The sequence below is a fragment of the Argiope bruennichi genome, chromosome 3 (genome assembly GCF_947563725.1).
Source record: "Argiope bruennichi chromosome 3, qqArgBrue1.1, whole genome shotgun sequence".
Classification (NCBI taxonomy): Eukaryota; Metazoa; Arthropoda; class Arachnida; order Araneae; family Araneidae; genus Argiope; species Argiope bruennichi.
Genome location: NC_079153.1, coordinates 65,169,588 through 65,189,802, shown reverse-complemented (window position 1 = coordinate 65,189,802; position 20,215 = coordinate 65,169,588). Strand labels below are relative to the sequence as shown.

General features: G+C 25.7%; 1 protein-coding gene across 2 annotated transcripts in view; it reads right to left on the bottom strand.

Moving 5' to 3' along the window:
• Nucleotides 1-19,742, bottom strand: part of LOC129963426 (contactin-like) — a 33,582-nt gene extending 13,840 nt beyond the window's left edge. The window contains exons 1-13 of one of the 2 annotated variants that reach the window (XM_056077783.1): nucleotides 19,699-19,742; nucleotides 18,197-18,268; nucleotides 15,988-16,186; nucleotides 14,234-14,365; nucleotides 13,105-13,226; nucleotides 12,378-12,544; nucleotides 9,986-10,175; nucleotides 8,864-8,956; nucleotides 8,051-8,251; nucleotides 7,006-7,108; nucleotides 5,902-6,089; nucleotides 4,007-4,294; nucleotides 2,875-3,153 (exon numbers count right to left, since the gene is read on the bottom strand). In XM_056077783.1, the coding sequence (XP_055933758.1) occupies nucleotides 2,875-3,153; nucleotides 4,007-4,294; nucleotides 5,902-6,089; nucleotides 7,006-7,108; nucleotides 8,051-8,251; nucleotides 8,864-8,956; nucleotides 9,986-10,175; nucleotides 12,378-12,544; nucleotides 13,105-13,226; nucleotides 14,234-14,365; nucleotides 15,988-16,186; nucleotides 18,197-18,268; nucleotides 19,699-19,726 (2,062 nt within the window). In that variant the 5' untranslated portion in view covers nucleotides 19,727-19,742. Of the gene's footprint in view, nucleotides 1-2,874; nucleotides 3,154-4,006; nucleotides 4,295-5,901; nucleotides 6,090-7,005; nucleotides 7,109-8,050; nucleotides 8,252-8,863; nucleotides 8,957-9,985; nucleotides 10,176-12,377; nucleotides 12,545-13,104; nucleotides 13,227-14,233; nucleotides 14,366-15,987; nucleotides 16,187-18,196; nucleotides 18,269-19,250; nucleotides 19,642-19,698 lie in introns of those variants that run through there. The other variant, XM_056077784.1, reaches the window with a different exon arrangement.
• Between the last annotated feature and the right edge of the window lie 473 nt (nucleotides 19,743-20,215).

Here is a 20,215-nt window from a genome sequence, read left to right as displayed (position 1 = left end):
AAAAATATTAATAAACTATTAGTATACATTAAAAATAATACAAAATTGCAGACATCTATTAAAATGTGTATATACAAATTTTAAATGTGTTAATATATGGTAATATGTAACATTATTCAACAATTTAAAATATTTTGATGTTTAATATTCAATTATTATTACAAAATATTTTAATAAATCAAGTTTTTGTTAACACTTTTCTATCATTTTAAAAGCAAAAAATGATTTCATTACATATGAATAAATATTCATTGCAGTTCAAGAAACAGTAAAAGTTAGTTTTAAAATTTATTATGAAAAGCTAAAACTATTTTTTAAGTACATCAGACACTTATGTATCTTATTTCATAGAGCCTTTTATGCAGATTTTACAATAATATTCATTTCATTTCTTCCTATCAATATAAATACAATACATCAAAAAATAATAATCTGCAATATAAAAGTTATAAACCTCTTTCTTTTTCTAACTATACCATATAGGATAAAATAAAATTTGATACAGAGTAAAACTTAAACTTATAACTATAAACTTAACATTTATTAGATTATATGCCTTTATATGATCTAATAATAACAATAAAATTATTCTAGATTTTCCCCATCATATACTTTTTAACTACGTGTATGGCAATAATTCAATTCTGAAATTATTATTTTAATATGATGTAATTTATATACTGCAATGAAATAAAAAAAATAGATGAAATTTAAACTGTTTAATTGTGAAAGTATAAGTCAGGCAATAGAATACATAAATGAGGTCTGTAAATAAGTAATGAGGTCTTGGTTTCAAAGCAAAACATCAAATAAAGGGACTGACTATGGACCTCACTGTCAAGTTAAATTTTTTAGTAGAGAAAGCTTATTTTGAATGGAACAAAGAACACACATTTGCAAGAATTAACGACAGGTCAGTTTGCTTTACTGAATGCAAAAAAAAAAAAAAAAAAAAAAAAAATGTTTAAGCAAAATTATTTTTTAGGGTTTTAACTGTATGGATTCATAAAGCAATTAGTGATTTTTATGTGTTTTAATTTATAAAATGGATAAATTTAATCTTACAACATTATTAATTAGGGTTTCAGAGCACTTTTTAATTATCATATTATTAATTGTAAAAAAAAGTTCATAGATTCAGGCATATTAAAATTATTTTTTTTCAAACAATTTATTCATGGAAGAAAAAAGTAAACAATCTATCATGAAAATAAATATTTATAGCTGTATCTGTATTTCAGATCCCCCTACGCAAATAATTACTTCCACCCAAAGAATCTAGCTCCATTTCTAATACATAACCATATTCTTTTTGATACATAAATAAATTAAAGTTTAATGGAGTGAAATATATGAGCCGTTTAATTTAGAAATGGGGCAAGTCCATTTTTTGTTATTGCGAGATATTCAAAAGTTTGCATTTCAATAAATTGAAAAATATTGGTAAGTATTAATAGATATATTTTTTGTATTTTGTGGTACCATATAACGTAAGTTTATAATCCAATAGTGTTTACAATGCTGACTAAAAAAATAAGAGTTTTGTTATAACTAAATGGACTTGCCACACTTTCAAAATTAATGAATTATTGCAAATGCTCATTTAATTGGGAAATATTTCAGTTTCAACAGCCTTTTTTTTTTTTAATAATAAAAACAAAATACTATTCAAAAATTTATAAATATTTATTCATTTGATAAAAAGTGCAACAAAACAAAGAATATTCTTGTAGAAAATATAACATAACAAAGAACAATTCAGTTTTATTAATAATTTGAATGAAATTATACATTTTCAGTTTAATTGTAGGCATAATTAAATTGAATTTTATTCAGGATTTAACATTTTAAAATGTTCATGATGAACAGGAGATAGATATGATAATAAATCCATCCAGTCCTTGAATTTTTCAGATGTAATCAATCTCCTTTTTTTAATAAATAAAAGATAATTTTATATTTCTGATATTACTTGGTCTTCCTTGTTGTGGTGGCAAATCGATAATTTTGAATTCAGTAACTCGTTTTATTGAAGTTTTGTAAAACATTTTGAATGGTGCATTCCTTGTAAATCTGATCCAAAATATAGTTAAACAATTCATGGTTTCTCCATCGGTATTTTTATTTCTTTTGAAAAACCGCTTTCCCCAGAGGTTGGGTTGTAAATAAAAATCCGTGTTTCATTTCATGTATAAAACATTTATTATGTTTTCGACAATTTCGTATTACTTTATAGTAATCCTGGGGAATATACAAGGAACTGGTTTTCCGGATTGCCAGTTTTATATGTCCTGACAACAAAAATTTGTGATCAGTGATATTTATTTCATTGTCACTAAAGTGAATAATTGGTTTTGGAAGTAAACATATTATTATTGAAACACAAAATTAAGATATACTTTTTATTATTTATGAAAAACTTCTTATCATCATTATCAAAGATAGATAGAAAGAAACACCCTAGATTTTAAACATGATATCAAATGGCCACATTTGCTTCACCATACAGCAACCGGAGCTAAATTTTGTAGTAATATATTCGGTAAAAAATCATTTCAATCTAAAATGGACTTGCACTACTATCGAAATAAACTGATTTTCAATACTGTTAAGAGCTAAAACTTCCATCTCCAAAATACTAGAATCTAATTTTTTTTAAAACTTTAAATTGTTTACGCATAAAAAGATCATAACAAGTTTTATCTATAACTACCATTAACTCCATTTTATTCTAAAATGGACTTGCTCGAATTTCAAAATAAACGGCTCATATGTATAATGAAATAATTTTCTAGCTTGTTGGAAAACATTTAACTCAACAATTTGGCATCTTAGGAAAACTTAAATACAGCTAATAATCATAAAATAACTTACTCAGAACTATAAGTAATCCTTCAGTATAATCAGACCCATATTGATTTTTAGCAATACATGTATAACGTCCTTCATCCGATCGCTGAACTGGATTTATATGAAGATAGCCATTAGGTAAGATACGTAGTCTTGAATTTGAACTTAAAATAATATTATTTCTTTTCCAAGTAAAATCAGGGAATGGTGCAGCTTCTGGACGACAAGGAATTGTTATATTTCCTTGTTCTGCAGCAAACATTTCATCATTCAGCGGAAATTTTGCAAATGAGGGCTTCATAGCTGAAAATAGAAGGAGATTTTGGAGTTGGTTAAAAAAAATTAATGCACACATTATAAAAAAATATATATTCTTAAATGTAATCTCTATATAAAAAAACATGCTTTTTTTTTGTACAACAACAAAAATTTATCTTTAAATTGATTATTGTACCATATATACATATATATGTCTTATTAATGTTATTAGACATGATTACATGAAAATGATGAAAGACAATTGTAGAAAGTATACAAAGATAAACATGCAAATACATTTATAATCAAATGGGACATATATGTCAAAATAAGACTTTAGTTCAAAGAACAAATAATATATGATATATACAGTAGACTCCCGATTATCAGCGGGCGGGTTATCCGCGCCTGCCGCACTAAGTTTTTTTTTTACTTCCAAGCAAAGAGAAAATGCTTCCAAACCAAGAAGCAAACACAAATGACTGATTTCTTAAAAAAGGTGTAGTTTTACAGTTATGCTTTTGTAATTACATAATGCATTACAGTATTAAAACAGTACATATGTATTAATTTTTCTGTGTATCCTTGACGCCTCTCGTAAATACAAAGTACTTTTCTGTTTTCATTAACAAAATGCATTTTAGGTTAGTTTTGAGTGATATACTAAAATATTAAGCGTTAGTTAAACATTTCTTGCTGTTTATTTTACGTTTTATTGCACATAAAACGATTTTTCAAAGTTGGAATGACTTTTTTCTCCTTTGCTATACCCGTTGTTAACTTTTTTCAGATTATCCGCGATTTTTGTTATCCGCGACGGCCGCGCCACCCAATTCCGCGGATAATTGGGAGTGTACTGTATAATTAAATTATTTAAGAAATTAAAAAAAATTCTTACTTATCACTCTGAGTTGTCCTGATGAATAAGATGAACCCAAATGATTTGTTGCTTTACACTGGTACATGCCTTGATCTCTTTCATTCACATTATCAATGCTTAAAATATTTTCATATATACGATATCTATTAATATCATTTGAATCAAGATAATCTAGCTTTAGTTCTTTGCCATTTTTCAGCCATGTATAAGTAACATCAGGCTTTCCAAATGCTTCACAAGTCCACAACAAATCAGAGCCTTTATCAACAACTTTATGTTCCAATGGGATTGTAAACTCAGGTTTCGCTACAAATGAATAAAAAAAGTAAGTGAACTCTGTTCATTAAAGTTTTTTTTAAAGGTAAGAATATTAGATTTCAATTAATATTTAGGGCATAAAATATTCTCATTAATCAAAAATATGTTTAATAAATCCTTTCATCACAATCAGCTAAACTTTCTTGTTCGACAAAATATCATGAGATATGAATCATGAATATCTATGAGATTAATAATGCATGAGCTATGATTGAACCTGCAATAGATAGATTAAGTTGGAATGTATTTATTGTATAGAACATAGTTTGCATGTGATGCAAATATGCAATTATAGATCCATTGCATGAAAATTACAAATTAACTTTGTGGAATATTTTGAGTTAGTGTATTGGGGAAACACATCACATTAGGACGTTGTGAGAATGTCTACTTGTTCACTATTGCAGCGGCCAGTTAGTTTTTCTTATGTGACTAAGTGTCATCTGATCTGAACTGCTAACACATACAAAATTAACAATGCACAAGCAATAGCCTAACAGATAAAATCATATTTGAATATATTTGCCATGCAGAATGTCAGTTGCCTACGATGTCATTTCACAAATGTAGATGTACTCACTTGAAAGTCATGAATTAACTTTAAGTAAAATTTAAATTAATATTAAAACTAAATGCATTGATTCTGGCCTCATTGTAAAAAGCTCAGAGAATACAATTAAAATATAACATCACACACACACACACACACACACACACACACACACACACACACACACACACACACACACACACACACACACACACACACACACACACACACACACACACACACACACACACACACACACACACACACACACACACACACACACACACACACACAAGCTGGAATATAATTGATAATTCATGTTAAGCTGGAAATTGCAAAACAATTAAAGATCATATAAGCATCTTATAAATATGCTTATCTGACACCAGTCAGAGAAAAACTATAAGCCTAAAAAATCCAGTACAGAGTAAATTGGAGAATTAGAACAACACTAATGGCACAAGATGGGCATGTAGGGTTTCATTAATATGCAGAGGATAGCAACTCTAATATCAATATAACTTTCACTAGTTGCTTGGATTTATGAAGTTTATATGTGCTACTACAGCTATCACATGGCTTTGAAGCATGCAAACAATAGATTTGTAATGTTGTATATACCTGCAAATATTATATTCCTATATATCATATTAAAAATATTGATAACTAAATTATATATTAATATCAAACATTACATATTATGATTTGATCATGACAATTTCAGAAAAAATTCATGCAATAAACTCAAATTGCATGCAGGAACTTAAGGTAAACAAACACTAATAGCATACAAAGATAAGATTATTTACAATTATCTTAAAATAGATTTAAATATTTCATATTTCAGAGAAATATGAAGGATGGATAAAAATCAATTAATCCATACTTATAATAATTAACATAAAAACAGAAATACAGTTTTCTTTCTGAAACTAAAGTAATAATTATTTCCCGAGACCTTTTATTTGAAACAAAACAAAGAAAATCCACAATTAAAGCCATTTATATGATCAGGCAACAGAAAACTTGAAAATAAAAAACAAACCTTGAATACGTAATGGCACAGATTTAGTTATGGATTCTAATGAATTGCTGGCTGTGCAATAATAATCACCAACATCTTCTACTCTCACTTTTGGAAGAATAAGTATTCTGTTATAACTTTGAGTGTAAGCACCTTGAGGAAGCTCACTTGTAAAGCCTTTACGTGTCCAGTTATATGATGGAACAGGACTGAAAAGAAAATATGTAATAAATTCTTTGCAGTGCTCACAACAATTCTCTGAATATTTTTTTAACACATATGAAAAGCTGACAGCAAGTCACATTAAATTAATTAATAAATAATTAAAAAACACAAAGTTAAGAACAATCTCAAAAACAGACTTGCAGATTTTAAATGTTTCATGGCATTAAAAGAAAACATTTTTTTAAACATATACTAGACAGAAGGTTCATAAACAGAAGTCATTTTGGAAGAGAAAAGGAGAGAGAAAATTTATACCATCTCAAGAAATGGGGGGAAAATCAACAGATATAATTTAGATAGGATGCATCTTTATATAGTTAAATTAATTCAATCGGCATAAATAAACATCAGCAAACACAATTAATGCCTTTTTAAACTTTCTATTAATGTCTTTTAATATAAAAATAAGTTTCTATATAAAATTTATTGAAATATATATATATTTGCATATAAAGCATACTATTCCTCTTAAAAAGAGTTGGGTTACTTAAGAAAATACAAAGAGTATTTTCTAGCTTAGAATCTTTATTTTAAAAGAATAAATTTTTATATTATTAACCTTTTGATTTACAAATTTATTTAATATCCTAATAAGATACCACAAGCTATTTGGGACATTTATTTTTATTTCTAAAGTAATATAATTAATTATCTGAGATATTAAAGCATTTCCAAGTGATTTTTCTATTTTAAATTACCTACTACTTTCAATAAAATGCAAATTTAAAGCTAAAAATTCAGTAAATCGATTCAAGCTCAGACACATTATAGTATGTAAAGGGCTTATTGAAACTTTTTATATTTCAATGTTAAAAAGAAATTCAATAAATTATAGTTTAAACTAATTGTTAATATAATGAAATTAATTATTCATCACAATTAAATAAATGTAAAACTTACTAGCCATATGCAACACACTCTAATCTCACATCATCTCCAGCTAATGGGGCATCAGGAAAAGCTTTTGGAAAGTTGTTGGGGAAAAGCAACTTTTGTCCACTTGCTGAAAGTATTCACATAAGTAATTTTACAAACTGAGAAGTAAATTAAAAGAAATTACATTAGAAAAGAATTTGAGTTTAACATTAAATTAGAATTTTGACTTCCAAGTAACATTGAAACTAAATAATTCTAAAACACTTCATTCTAAAGACACAATATGTGCCATGATGATATCAAAAGAAACATAAAGAGAATTTAGATCTTAACAGATAATTTTTTCATCAATTATATGTCTGCCATGTAATTTTATAATTGAAACAGAAACAAAGAAAATATCGTTTATACAAAATATGTAAATGTAAGTTTATATTGTAGCTAATATTAAATCTTTGAGAAATGTAATATAGTAATTCAAGTTTAATAGATTTATAAAAAAGTTAATAAAGAACGTAGGAGTTTTAAGAATGAATATATTGAATTCCAATGGTATATACAATAAACAATGAAGAGAATTTAAAGGGTATAGAAAAATATCAAATATTTGTTATCATATGATTTCAAATTTGAAATTTCAGAAATAGTATATTTCTTCCTCAATAATTATTCAGTTATATACAGAAACCAATTCCGTAGTCTTTTAAACAGAAAGAGGCAGTTCTAATCAGACTTGTTTCCAGTTATTGAGAATTAAATAAATATTACTCTTCTACTCTCTCCCCAAAATTGTGTTTAAAATTTGAAAAAAGTTGTTTCATTTTATGAATGATATATGAACTATGGAAATTTGTTCAACTGCTATTCTCCGAATATACTTTCTAATGTGTTTAGATGTATTTTTAATTCCAGACAATCCAAAAAATCTGAATTTGCTACTTCAATTTCAAGGGAACTAATAATACACATTAACTATTCTTAACAGCATCAACAAAACAGTAATAACATGGCACATAACAAATTTTAATAATTCAAATTTATGTTTAAAATTATAAAGAATTACACTTACAAGCAGATTCAACAGTAAAATCAAAAAATGGACCAGTTCGTCCAGAAGATGAAATTATACTCTGGACAGTACAAGAATAACGAGCAGCATCTACTTTTTCTAGGGATGAAAAGTACAAATTCCCATCATATGATACAAACACACGTTGGTCTTCCTCCACAAAATTTGGAAAAACATTTCGTACCCAATAATAATTAACTCCTAAAAAAAGAAAGAAAGATAAATAAATAAAAAAAAAATTTAAAAACAAATTTCCATTGAGAAAAAAGTAAAACAATGATCTTAAAAATTTTTTGTAACAAATGAAATATTTTAATAACAGAATATAAATTTTTTTCTCACAATATTTCTAGAAACATTTACAGAAAAAAATAAATCAAAATTACTGTATAAGAATAGAATTTACAGAATGGGAGGGAACAAACAGACAATTACCTTACACTCTTTAAATGACAAAATTTCAACATTATTTATTCTTTTCTTTTAATATGGCACTAAATCGAAATATTTGGTAACTAACTATTATATCAGCATTATATTGAGTGCTGCACTAAATTACTTTATTGTTTTAAATCATTTAAATTTCCTTCGTTTCTCTGAGCCCCAAACAATGATTCTGAGTAACAAAATATAATAAAAAGTCATATTTGGCAGAGATAGAATAATATTTAGCTTTCGTGTTCAAAATAATTATTTTTGATCTTCCTTCAACTTTTTAATAAATAAGCAATCATCTAATTAAAAGTGAAATATAAAAATATATAAAATGAAAATTAAATTTCATGAATAGAAATATATTTGTTAATACTTTACTTGGATAAAACTGTGGAGGATCACAAGAAATCGATTTCCCCCAATTTTCTCGGCCCCGATCAGGAGAACGCTTTTTATTGAATTCACCAATATCTAAAAAACATAAAATTACTTATAACTTAACTGGATATTTTTGTAAATTTTTTTACAAGTAAAAATAAATGCACTCATAAAAATGATAAAATAAAAAAAAGTTTCCCTTTACTTTTTATTGATTAATGACCAATTTATAAGGATAATATCATTTTACTTGGGTGACAGCAATAAGAACAGACACTTTTGCTCTGTCTAACAAGTTAATGTGCATTCAAAAATACCTAAAGTATTTTGAACTACACACACTATGATAGTACATTAGTCAGATTTTCAAGTGAAAATGATATTATTTTCAACTTTTCTCTTCAATTTTAGGGATAATGATTTAGAGTTTGATATACTATAGAGCTTTTTTTTTAAAAAAAAACATCTTATATTTAAAAAGACTTTTAACCTCATCTTTAATAATCGATAAAAATTCTTATAATATCTTTCATTGATTTTTCATTATTTTCATACAAATTGAGATTCAAGCTTGCTACATATTTTTTCTTAATTAGAACTTTAACTTTATTTAAAAGACGCACACTGCAGTCCATACTTCAAGGTGAACATTAATGGACTAAAAGAAACAATTTCCTTTTATACATTTTTTTAATTACCACCAAAACAATGTTGAAGAAATTAAGGTTTAAAAATTCAGAACTTCATTAAGTATTAATTAATAGATCATCATTACTTTTAATAAATAAATAAAAAAAGAAAGAAGGAATTTTCAAATTTCAATAATGCTTTTTACTGAAATATAAAATTTCTTAACTTTTCATTACATGGCTTTTGAATTTTCCCACATATTCAGAGATAAAATAAAAATTAATTTGAAGTACATATTTAAAAAAATTACAATGCAAGGAAATTTTAAGAAATACTTTATAAAAACTAAAATTTATTTAATCTTACTAAATTCTTAAAAGAATTATATAATTTAACTTAAAAATACCTAACATAAATATGTAATAGTCATTTTAATCAATTCAGGATTCTTTATATGAAAATACTTATTTCAAAATAAAATTAACAACTTACAACCAAAGCTAAGCTGCACCGTTTGACTGACAATAACACCAAACTTATTTTCTGCCGTACAGTGGTAATTTCCTCGATCTTGATTTTGCTGAGGATTACTTATTATAAGAGTACCATCTGTCTGAGTATATCTTGGATCACTCAAGGGGTCAACCCAATGGCTAACTAACTCATCATTTTTGAATTCTTCCTAAAAAGTAAAAGAAATAAAACAAAAGTTCGAAGGAGCTCAAATAGATTACAATAAATGTATACAAGTTCAAAATGTCATAAAACATAGACTAACACTTTAATAAAATGTAATATCTATATATAAACAATAGCATATGTGCCATAGAAATCACTTATTGCTATATGCAATAATTGAATATCTTTATGGTTCCACTTAATTCAATATTTCACTAATTAATGGAGCAGAAAAGTATCATTTGAAATGTAGTGAAAAGGGTCCACTGTGCTCTTAAAAACTCTATTCTATAAGAAAAAATATGATGTAAAAGAAATTAAGAAATAGGCACCAAAGAGAAAGTAACTGCACACAAATATAAGTTTGACTGCCACTAGAAAAGTAATCATTATGACATAACTATGGAAATTAATTATAATATTTTCCAAAAACTATTATCTCATATCAAATAACAAAGTGAAATTTAAAGAAATTTATTTCACAATAATCATTATATAGCCTAAAAATTCAGTATTTTCAGCAAACAGGTTGGTTACCAAAGATGGCTAGTTTTTACACGATAGGTTTGTTTTAACTTAAATGCTCACAATATTGCTATTTTGATAACTTTAGGCTCATAAAATTGTTAAATCTAAATAAATTAATAATATAACGAAAAAATTATATGGTAAGTGTTTGTATATACAATATATAGAAAATATGCAGTTCTGACATTCATGCATTTTCCACATTTGTTAAAGGGTCTAGTTATAATTGTACTTGTTTTCTATAAATAAAAGAAAGTTATGCAATTATTGGGAACAGGTCACTTGATGAGAAAAGGATATTCATGGATAAGTATTAATATCCCACAGATAAATATTGTATAAATATCATAGAAGTTGGAAAAAAATTGGCAGAATAATCTCAAGTAATACAGTATAAAAATACAGCAAAGTTGCCAATTATTACAAATATTTAATAATTTCCCAGAAAAAACAGATATAGCTGCTTAAGATTGTCTAACCAAGATGAACAGGAAACATTACAGGTGGAAATTATTTCATGTGCTACTCACTTCCAATGCTCATCCCAATTATTAAATATGTATTAAGTGCATAAAATAAGAACATATTCAATTATAAAAATTTGTGGTTGCATTATACATAAGCATGTATTCCTTTTGCATGAGAATGCAGCGACTTATGTTCAGGTCCATATGTGAGGATTTATTTTATTGATATAAGCATTGTCAATAACAAATGAGATGAAACACTTTGAACTGGAATAACAGGATTTTATAGAATTAGTATTTTTTTTGGATAAATAGAAATCAAAGCACCCAGAAATTTTCATGAAATTCGGATTATTGCAGAAAAGTGCATAATTGTGGGGGAGGGGAGGGACTGATGAAAAGATTTTCATTATTTCTGAATAAACAGTTGTGGTTTGAGAAAGTTGATCAGATTACATCTATTATCATCTACTATCAGTAAATATATAATTATATTATTTACCAATGCAAAATTTCACTATTTTAGTAATGTTAATGGATACAGCATTTCAAGTATATTTTGTTATTTAGCATTTTCTGATTGTACATTAATTAATACCCACTACTGTATAATGGTAAAGAAGTGCGTATTTAACTGTAGATATGACACAGACTCGGTACACAAAAAAGCTAAATTTCATAAAATAATGAATTGAGCCAAACTTAAACACCAAGTAATAAAATATAATTAATAATAAAAGAAACAAATTCATATAAAAAGCACTTGAGATGTTAAAAATATTGTACAATTAGTACATACAAGCAAATTCATTAATCTCCAGAATGAAAATTCGTTTTTAAAAATATTGGAATCCACTTTTCTAAAGAAATGTATCAGGTTTGTAGGATAAAAATTGTTGGAACATTGACAACCAGTTTTTTTTTTTTTAAAATTATATTTATATGTTTTTGTTCTGCAGAAGTCTTTAATCAAATATATGCAACAATAATAATATGAATGATACAAGTACATATTTCAAATATTTTCTCTATGCATACAAAAGTTAATCAAATACAGATAGTGTGTATGTCAGCTAAATTTGTGAAATTCAAATTAAAAAAAATTATAACACGGTAAAATTGTATTTTTTAAAATTTCAAAACTAATAATTGAAATGTGCACTGTAATATAAATGTCAGTGAAAATGATACAGAAAAGCAATATTACTTACACTATACCACTTATAAATAGGTGTTGGATAACCAGAAGCAACACATTTCAAAGCTACATCATTGACTAATTTACGATTATTTGGATCAAAGGTAACTGGTTGTGGTTCTTGAATGAAATAAGGTCCACGGGGAATTTTTTCTTTATCTAAAACTACCAAGCCATAATCTAGGATAATAATTTAATATTAAAAAAAATTACATCAAAAAGTGAAAAAAAAGTTACATAACTTTAAGTTCATCAAAAAGTGGAAAAAAGTTACAGAATTTTAAGTAAACATAAAAAGATAAATTAGAAAAATTCCTACATTCTTTTAAAAAAATAATCTAGAATTATTTCAATAAATTCACTCTTAAACGGTCTTAAAACTTATTATTATTTACTGGGGTATTAAACTTTAAATACACCAGTAAATAAATAATATTAAAAAATTAAAATAAATTTTTTTTCAAATATTAAGTGAATTTAATTTCAAACAAAAATAGTACAGAAAAAAATAAAATAAGAAATTAAATGAAAAATGTTTCAATATTTATATATTTAAAAATAAGTTATGAATTAACTAAAGACTAATGAATTATGACACATTAAAAAAAGTTCATTATTTTCAATTTAAAAAGAAGCAATTTGATACATTAATTTAATATTAATTCAGAAAAAAAATGTTAAATTATTTATAAATATTTTAATACTAATCATTACTAAGAATATGACAAAATTAACATTACCAATGTCTCTTTCTGTAATAATCAACTGGTTTAACTTCTCCTTTGATATTTCACAAATATAAGCCATTAATTCAGTTGAGTCTACTTTCTGCAATCCCCATTTATATGCCAAATCTGAATAACTAAAAAAAAAAAGTATTTTATGCAATAATTATTTTTTTAATACAAAGTAATGAAGAAAACAATGCAGCAAAATGGAATAAAAAAGAAAGAAAGAAATAGATTGCAGCACTTCTTTATTCAAATATAGAAAAAGTAGTTTTTGTAGTAAAAACTACCAGAGATCTGTTAAACTATATTAACATAATTAGAAATTTGTTTAATTTATATAAAAAATACCAGTATTCAAGTACAAGAAATATTACAAGAAAAATAGATAAAGTTTAATAATGTGAAATCATCATTAAGAAAAATGCAGTGGTGGATCAATTAGATTCTTAAAATCAAAAGTAACTAGCCACAATTTTTTTCAATATATACTTAAAAAAAATCCATAATAAATGAATCCATGACCATTCCAAATAGTTGGATGATATAATTAGATATCATTCACAAGTTTAGAATAATAAAACTTATAAGCTATAATAAATCCATAGTTTAATTATTAGAGTAAGTAGATTGTTATATTGCAATTTAAAATGTATTTAGTTCGAAAATTTTGGATCTTTTCTTTTTTTCTAGCTATATTTCAGTATGCACAGACCAGTGGTGATAAGCAAGAATTGGAAGAAAGCAGAATTCTAACCTTTTGATGAATGATATTCAAAATGCTGGAATTCTGCTTTCTTTAGTTTTATCAAAATATTTATGCAGAAAAATAAGTATTTGCTTTTGGTGAATAAATCATGTAATCCAGACTTTTGTTTAAAAAAATTTCAATAACTTGAGGGAAAAAAAAAAAAAAAGATTCAGATAGCTAACTTTATGAAAGAACAAAGATTTCACAGAATAAAAAGTGAAATATTCCAAAATATTTATGATACAAAATTTTAACTATAAAAGAAAATAAAAGACAAATAGATATTAATAAAATGATGGAATTAATGTTTGCATTTTTCTATAATAGATATTTTATTCTCTTTGAAAATACAGAAGCAAAAATAAATGATTAATAACACAAACCACTTACTTGTAAGCTGCAAATCGCAAATAAGAAGTATTCTGCAAGGGAAGAAATAATGCATCAATATCAGTGAATAAGCTACCATCACTATCCCAAATCCAAACATTATCGCCATCATCCCGACCACTAGTGTACCATCTAAAAAGAAAAAAAAAAAAAAAAAAAAAAAATCTAACTCATATTTATAATTTTGTGAAAAATTATAAAAATTAAACAATAAAAATGAAGCACTTTAAAGTACACTTGACAACAATTTTAAATTAATATATTATTTATATAATCCTAATTATATATACCTCTCTTTATTATATAAAACTTTTTTATGTAAACATCGTATTTTATTTGCTATGTGATTTGTTGATAATTAGTCACATAATCCATGACATTTGAGGTTTGTTTTACTAGTATTGTTAGAAATTTTAAATGAAAATTTTTATTATGTTGCAGTATGTATTTATATTTCACTTCATGCTCAAATGGCAACAATAATGGAAAAATAAAGCTTCAATAAACAGAAAATGAGTTTAAAACATTATTATTCGTTAATTCAGCATTATTATTTGTTAATTTTAGACATGTCGTCTGTGGCAGCACTCATAAATAGCTATTTAGTTTGGTTACTTCTTTCTAATAATGGAAATTTTCATGTCACAGCTAGTAATCATCTGAATGCCTAAATAATACACATTGAAACCTTTTATTTAAAAAAATAGTAATGGAGCAAATAACATGAACAAATGGCCAACTCGCTAACTGGAACTGGTGAACATCAAGTATAGTATTGGACAACATCGAGGTTGACAAGTGGAAGTGAGCAGGAGATGAAGCCCCCTAGTATATATATATATAATGTAAACACATATTTTTGAGCAGTTTCATGGTCGAATAGAAGATACTTGCAAATTTTTAAATTTGTTTTATTCCATCCTGAGAGGTCTAATTTATATACAAGAAGCAATGATGAAACTGATGCCCATTCACAACCAATACAAAAGCAGAAGAATAAAATATTTTTCCTGAGTGAGTTTACACTATGAGATTATGATAGGGATTTTTTTTATAAGTGTCGATTTTGGAAAGGGAAATATAGGTATCTTTTAAAAGAATTTGCTTAGAATGACAGATTTTTTATCCTTGCAATGCATGAAAGCGCTGATTAAAGCAGTTTTACAGAGCTCGAGTAGCCTTAATTAAATAAAAAAGGTGGAATTGGACCAGGAATTAAGAGAACATTTTAAAATGAAGTTAACATGGGTTAAATATCATTATACACACACACACACAACAAAATTTTACGAGAAGCATGTCCAAAAAGATGACACTTTTAGAATAAATAATTTATTTTCCCATAGGATGCATAATTTTTACACATGGAAGAGGAATACGATATGTAGCTGTTTACATCGCAATACTAGAGCAAAGTGAAAGTAATTTTTCTTTAACTGATTTTTTAAGAGATTCAGTAAGAGAAGACACATGTTTTTGACATGTTCTAACTTAAGAAAGGAAATCTTAGACATCTTTGAAAGGAATGCATAGGTGCTAGGATCGGAGCAAGAGAAATTGCAATGATCTTCAACTTTTTAGAGTGTATGTTAGAAATAATTAAATAGAAAAGTGGGATTTGCACCAAGAATTATATATATATATAAACAATTATATAATAAGATTTTAAAGGAGAACACCTGACACTGCAACACTATATGAACTTCAGAAAAAGATTGTTATTTATGCTGATAATACAGTAGCAAAAAATTTACCTTCGATGTTGTGGGTCATTTTGTCTCAACCACCCAATAATGAAATTATGTTCATCTAAAGTATTAACAGCTACTAAATCAGCATTGTATGCTCTACAGCTTGCTTCTGCTTCATCACGTGTTTTCAAGGGTGCTCTTGTAAACTTGTAACATGAATCTTTAAAATCAACCCAGTTTTTTGGACAGGTCTGGGCATCACCTAAATCAAATATTTACATAATTAGAAAATTGAAATGCTTAAGGAAGTTTTTTTCAATGAAAATAAACAAAGTATTAAAAAGCAAAGATACATCTTTTGTTACTATAAATCATAGACTAAACAGAACAAAGGGAATAATATTTTATACACAAGTCCAACTGTTTATTTTATGTTTTCAAGTTAGAACTTCCATTCCATGAAAAAAAAAATAACATAAAGAAAAATTACTTGCATATATTTTCAACATCTTAGTATAAGAGATTGATATAATAAAAATATAAATAAGAAATGCAGTCTGTAAATTAAAAAGATGATATATTTTAATGGGTAATAAAATATAATGCTTTCAATAAAAATCAAATATACATTTGTTTTACCAATTAAAGATAAAAATAAATAACAATATTAATTTACATGTATTATTTAAGTTTTCAGCCAAATAAAATATGAATCCTTATATATCATAACTCTATGATTATAATTTTAATGTTAAAATTATTTATTACTTCTTTTAATTACATTTATTTAAATTTTTGCATTATGCACAAAATTTACTTATAATATTATGGATATGTGGCACGCTCAATAATTATAAAAAATCAACATAAAATGACAAAACATCTTTGATTTTTATCAGAAATTATAGCAATCAACTTTTCAGATTTGTTGCAACAGAACTGGGTTTTCATTTTTTTTTTCTCATAATATATGGCCTTTTCTTGAAACATTAACTTTGTTTCACACATTTTTTAGGAAATAATTAAATACTGTTTTTAGATTTGCCAACTCCATATAATAAAGAAAATGCCAACATAAATCTGCTTATCCCCTCTCCCTTCCTTTGCCAAGTCTTTAATTCCCTTTATCAATATTTGCATAGAGGCTGAAATCATTACACCAAATAATGCACAATTAGACAAATTTCCTTTTTTGCATACTACAGTTTCATCAATGAAGTCTCACATTCAGTATGGACTTTTAAAAGATACTCTTTGCATTAGAAACCTTTATGCCATTTAAAACACTCAAATTAATCTTTTTCAATGCACTTAGTTTTTTAAATTTTTCATCATTTCTATTTTGAATCATATTGAAAGCTCACAACTCTAAAACAAGGTTGAATTTGAAAAACATAACAATAAAAAATGAAATCATTAGTTTAAAAAAGAATATTAATCAACTGGCATTTAAGTCATTCAAAGGCATTTACATTGAAATTTTAAATAGAATAACATTTGGTATAATGACAAGTATATAATGCTTTCATGTACATATTTATCAAAGTATAATTTTCATAAAGATATTGAAGCTTAGAGCTTTGAATTCCAAAACAATAGACTAATTAAGACAGAAAAAAACTTATTGATCTAAAGTGGCTAAAAAAGAAATGATCATAAAAATTAAATTATAATTTAAAGCAAAATAAAAGAATAACAAATTTTTAAAGATAAATGAGATCAAGTTATCTGATAAATCTATAATTGACAACTTAACTTGTGAGTATATCATACAAAAACTGCAAAAAAAAAAAAAAAAAAAAAAATACCATAACCAAATTAAAATGGTGAGGATGATCTTTAGATCCAAATTCTTGTGAATGTTTAATCTTTTATTTAAATTAATTCATGTCTATGTTTGCTAATAAATTTAATTCTCTGCATTATAAATCTTTGACATAACTAAGATTTGAATTAGTAAACTTTCAAATCCTCGAATGTTGAGACTATTGTACTAGGTTATTATGGATGGAGAAATACACATACAGCAGAAAACTGTTGTTGTTAAGGGATAACTACAGCAAGCAATCCATAAATTTTTAATAAATCCATATAAGTTTAAAAATATATACATAAATTTTAAATATGTAACTGTAAATATATATATATTTTGTTATGTGTGTGAGAAAAGCTTTCTCTTTGAACCTTTAAAGAATTGGAAAGATATTAAGCTTTAAAATTATACAAGCAACAATAAAAAAAAAATTATTAAGATGAGGAACAATATACTTACTTATATTGAAAAAAGAATACAGGATAAAAGCAAAGACTATATAATGATTTAACATAATGTGGATGTAAATACCTAAAAATAAAATTTAGAACATCTATTAATACAGTTAAAAATAAAGTACTTCATTAGTATATATATTTTATTTGAATTTAAACCATATTCAGTATTGGTTTATTTTTACAACCCCTGAGTTTACTTGTCCTGAGTTACTTACATATTACACTAACAACATCTATCATCCGTTACAAAAATCATCTATCATCCTTTAAAAAAACAATTTTGGCAATAACACCTGACGGTTACAAAAATAAATGAGTACCAATTGTTATGCTCTTTCACTCAGTAAAAATAAGAGTGTGAATTTATGTCGGTGCTATTTGTAGACAAAAATTAAAATAGCAATTTCTTTTACAATAATTTTAAAATTTATGACATGACCTTTATGTTATCTGTCAATGGCACAATCCTTCATTTATAATTATTGGAAATTTTACTGAATCTGTTTGTTTTTACAATTTTTTAGAGTCGACAGAAAAATATATAATAAACAAAAATGCTATTAATTGCAAAAGCTTATTACATTTTGAAAATTGATAATTTATTTGAATAGTTATCAAAAATATTGATTAACAACTATTTATGTATTAATCTAGGCCAGATGCTAATAGACTGAAGTGCCCACTTATTGCAAATGAACAATTTAAAATCAAACCAATGTACAAACATCAGTATTTTTATAGAAACAGAACGAAATAACCCAGGAATACCAATTAGGAGCAAAACATTAGTACTAAATCCAGACTTTATAAAATTCCAGTGAAATAAAAGCTTTTAAAAAATAAATAAGTATATTCCTTTTACAGATATTTACAATTCTAAACTTTTACAAATTAAAAAAAAAATCGATTACTATATAATAACTTATGTAGGATAGCGAAATGAATTGTAATAAAGACAACGAACAATAACAAAGCTATTATTGCTGTATGTTACAATGACGAAAACATACAAAAAGAACAACACAACGCAAAAGAAATAATAACTTTGTACTTACTGTTATAATTCATAATGCAATGCTGATGGCAATGTATGAATATCAGTATTTGAATACAAAGTCCAAGCTTAGAGTGACATGAGAATAAACAGTTTCTCAACTATTAACTCAAATCAAGCAATAAAATTTATATAATAATGAATGTTTATTTTGCTACGATAGAATCGGAATCATCGATTATAAATAAATATACAGATCTTAAATATGTACGCAATGAAGATTTAACAATCAATGAAAATCTAGCCCAAAAAAATTTAGATGGATGACTACTTTTATTCTGAAAAACTAATACAATTGCAAGGAATATATTAAAGACCAAGAAACGGAAATTCCTTGAAATAAACTCGTTATGATGTTTTAGAAAAGATTAAACTAAAGACACTAAACAAAATCAAATCTAATAATAATAATAAAAAGGCATTTCATTAATAATTAAATATATACATGCCGAATTCATGTGTGTGAGTTGGAAACATGTAAACAAAATTTGAATGCCACACCTATTGAAAAAAGATGTGGAATATATCGATACACATTTCGAAACATAAGCGTAAACGGAAATTAAATAAAAATATAAAAAGTGTAATAGTCGATTTCATTGTGAAAAATTTGAAATATGTTTTCATATTAAAACCTGACTTTAAAATAAATTCCTTGATTTCATTTTAAATTGAAACATATGAAATTAGTTCCGTCGCATTGGAGCCCTCATTCATTCATGCTACTTTTTCTAATTGAAGGGTTCAAGAATGGATATCAGTATATTTTCATTCTCTGATTTATTAAAAATAATAGGAGGCATAATATTTTAAATCCACTGGTGTATTTGCCTCAGGCAGGTTTTACATGAAAATTGTTTCAAAATTGAGTCAATTTAAGGTCACGTGATAAATGCAAAAGTTTTCCCGTAATAGAGATGCATAATCCACTATTTTTTGAAAAACAAATAATTTTGCTATTGTTAT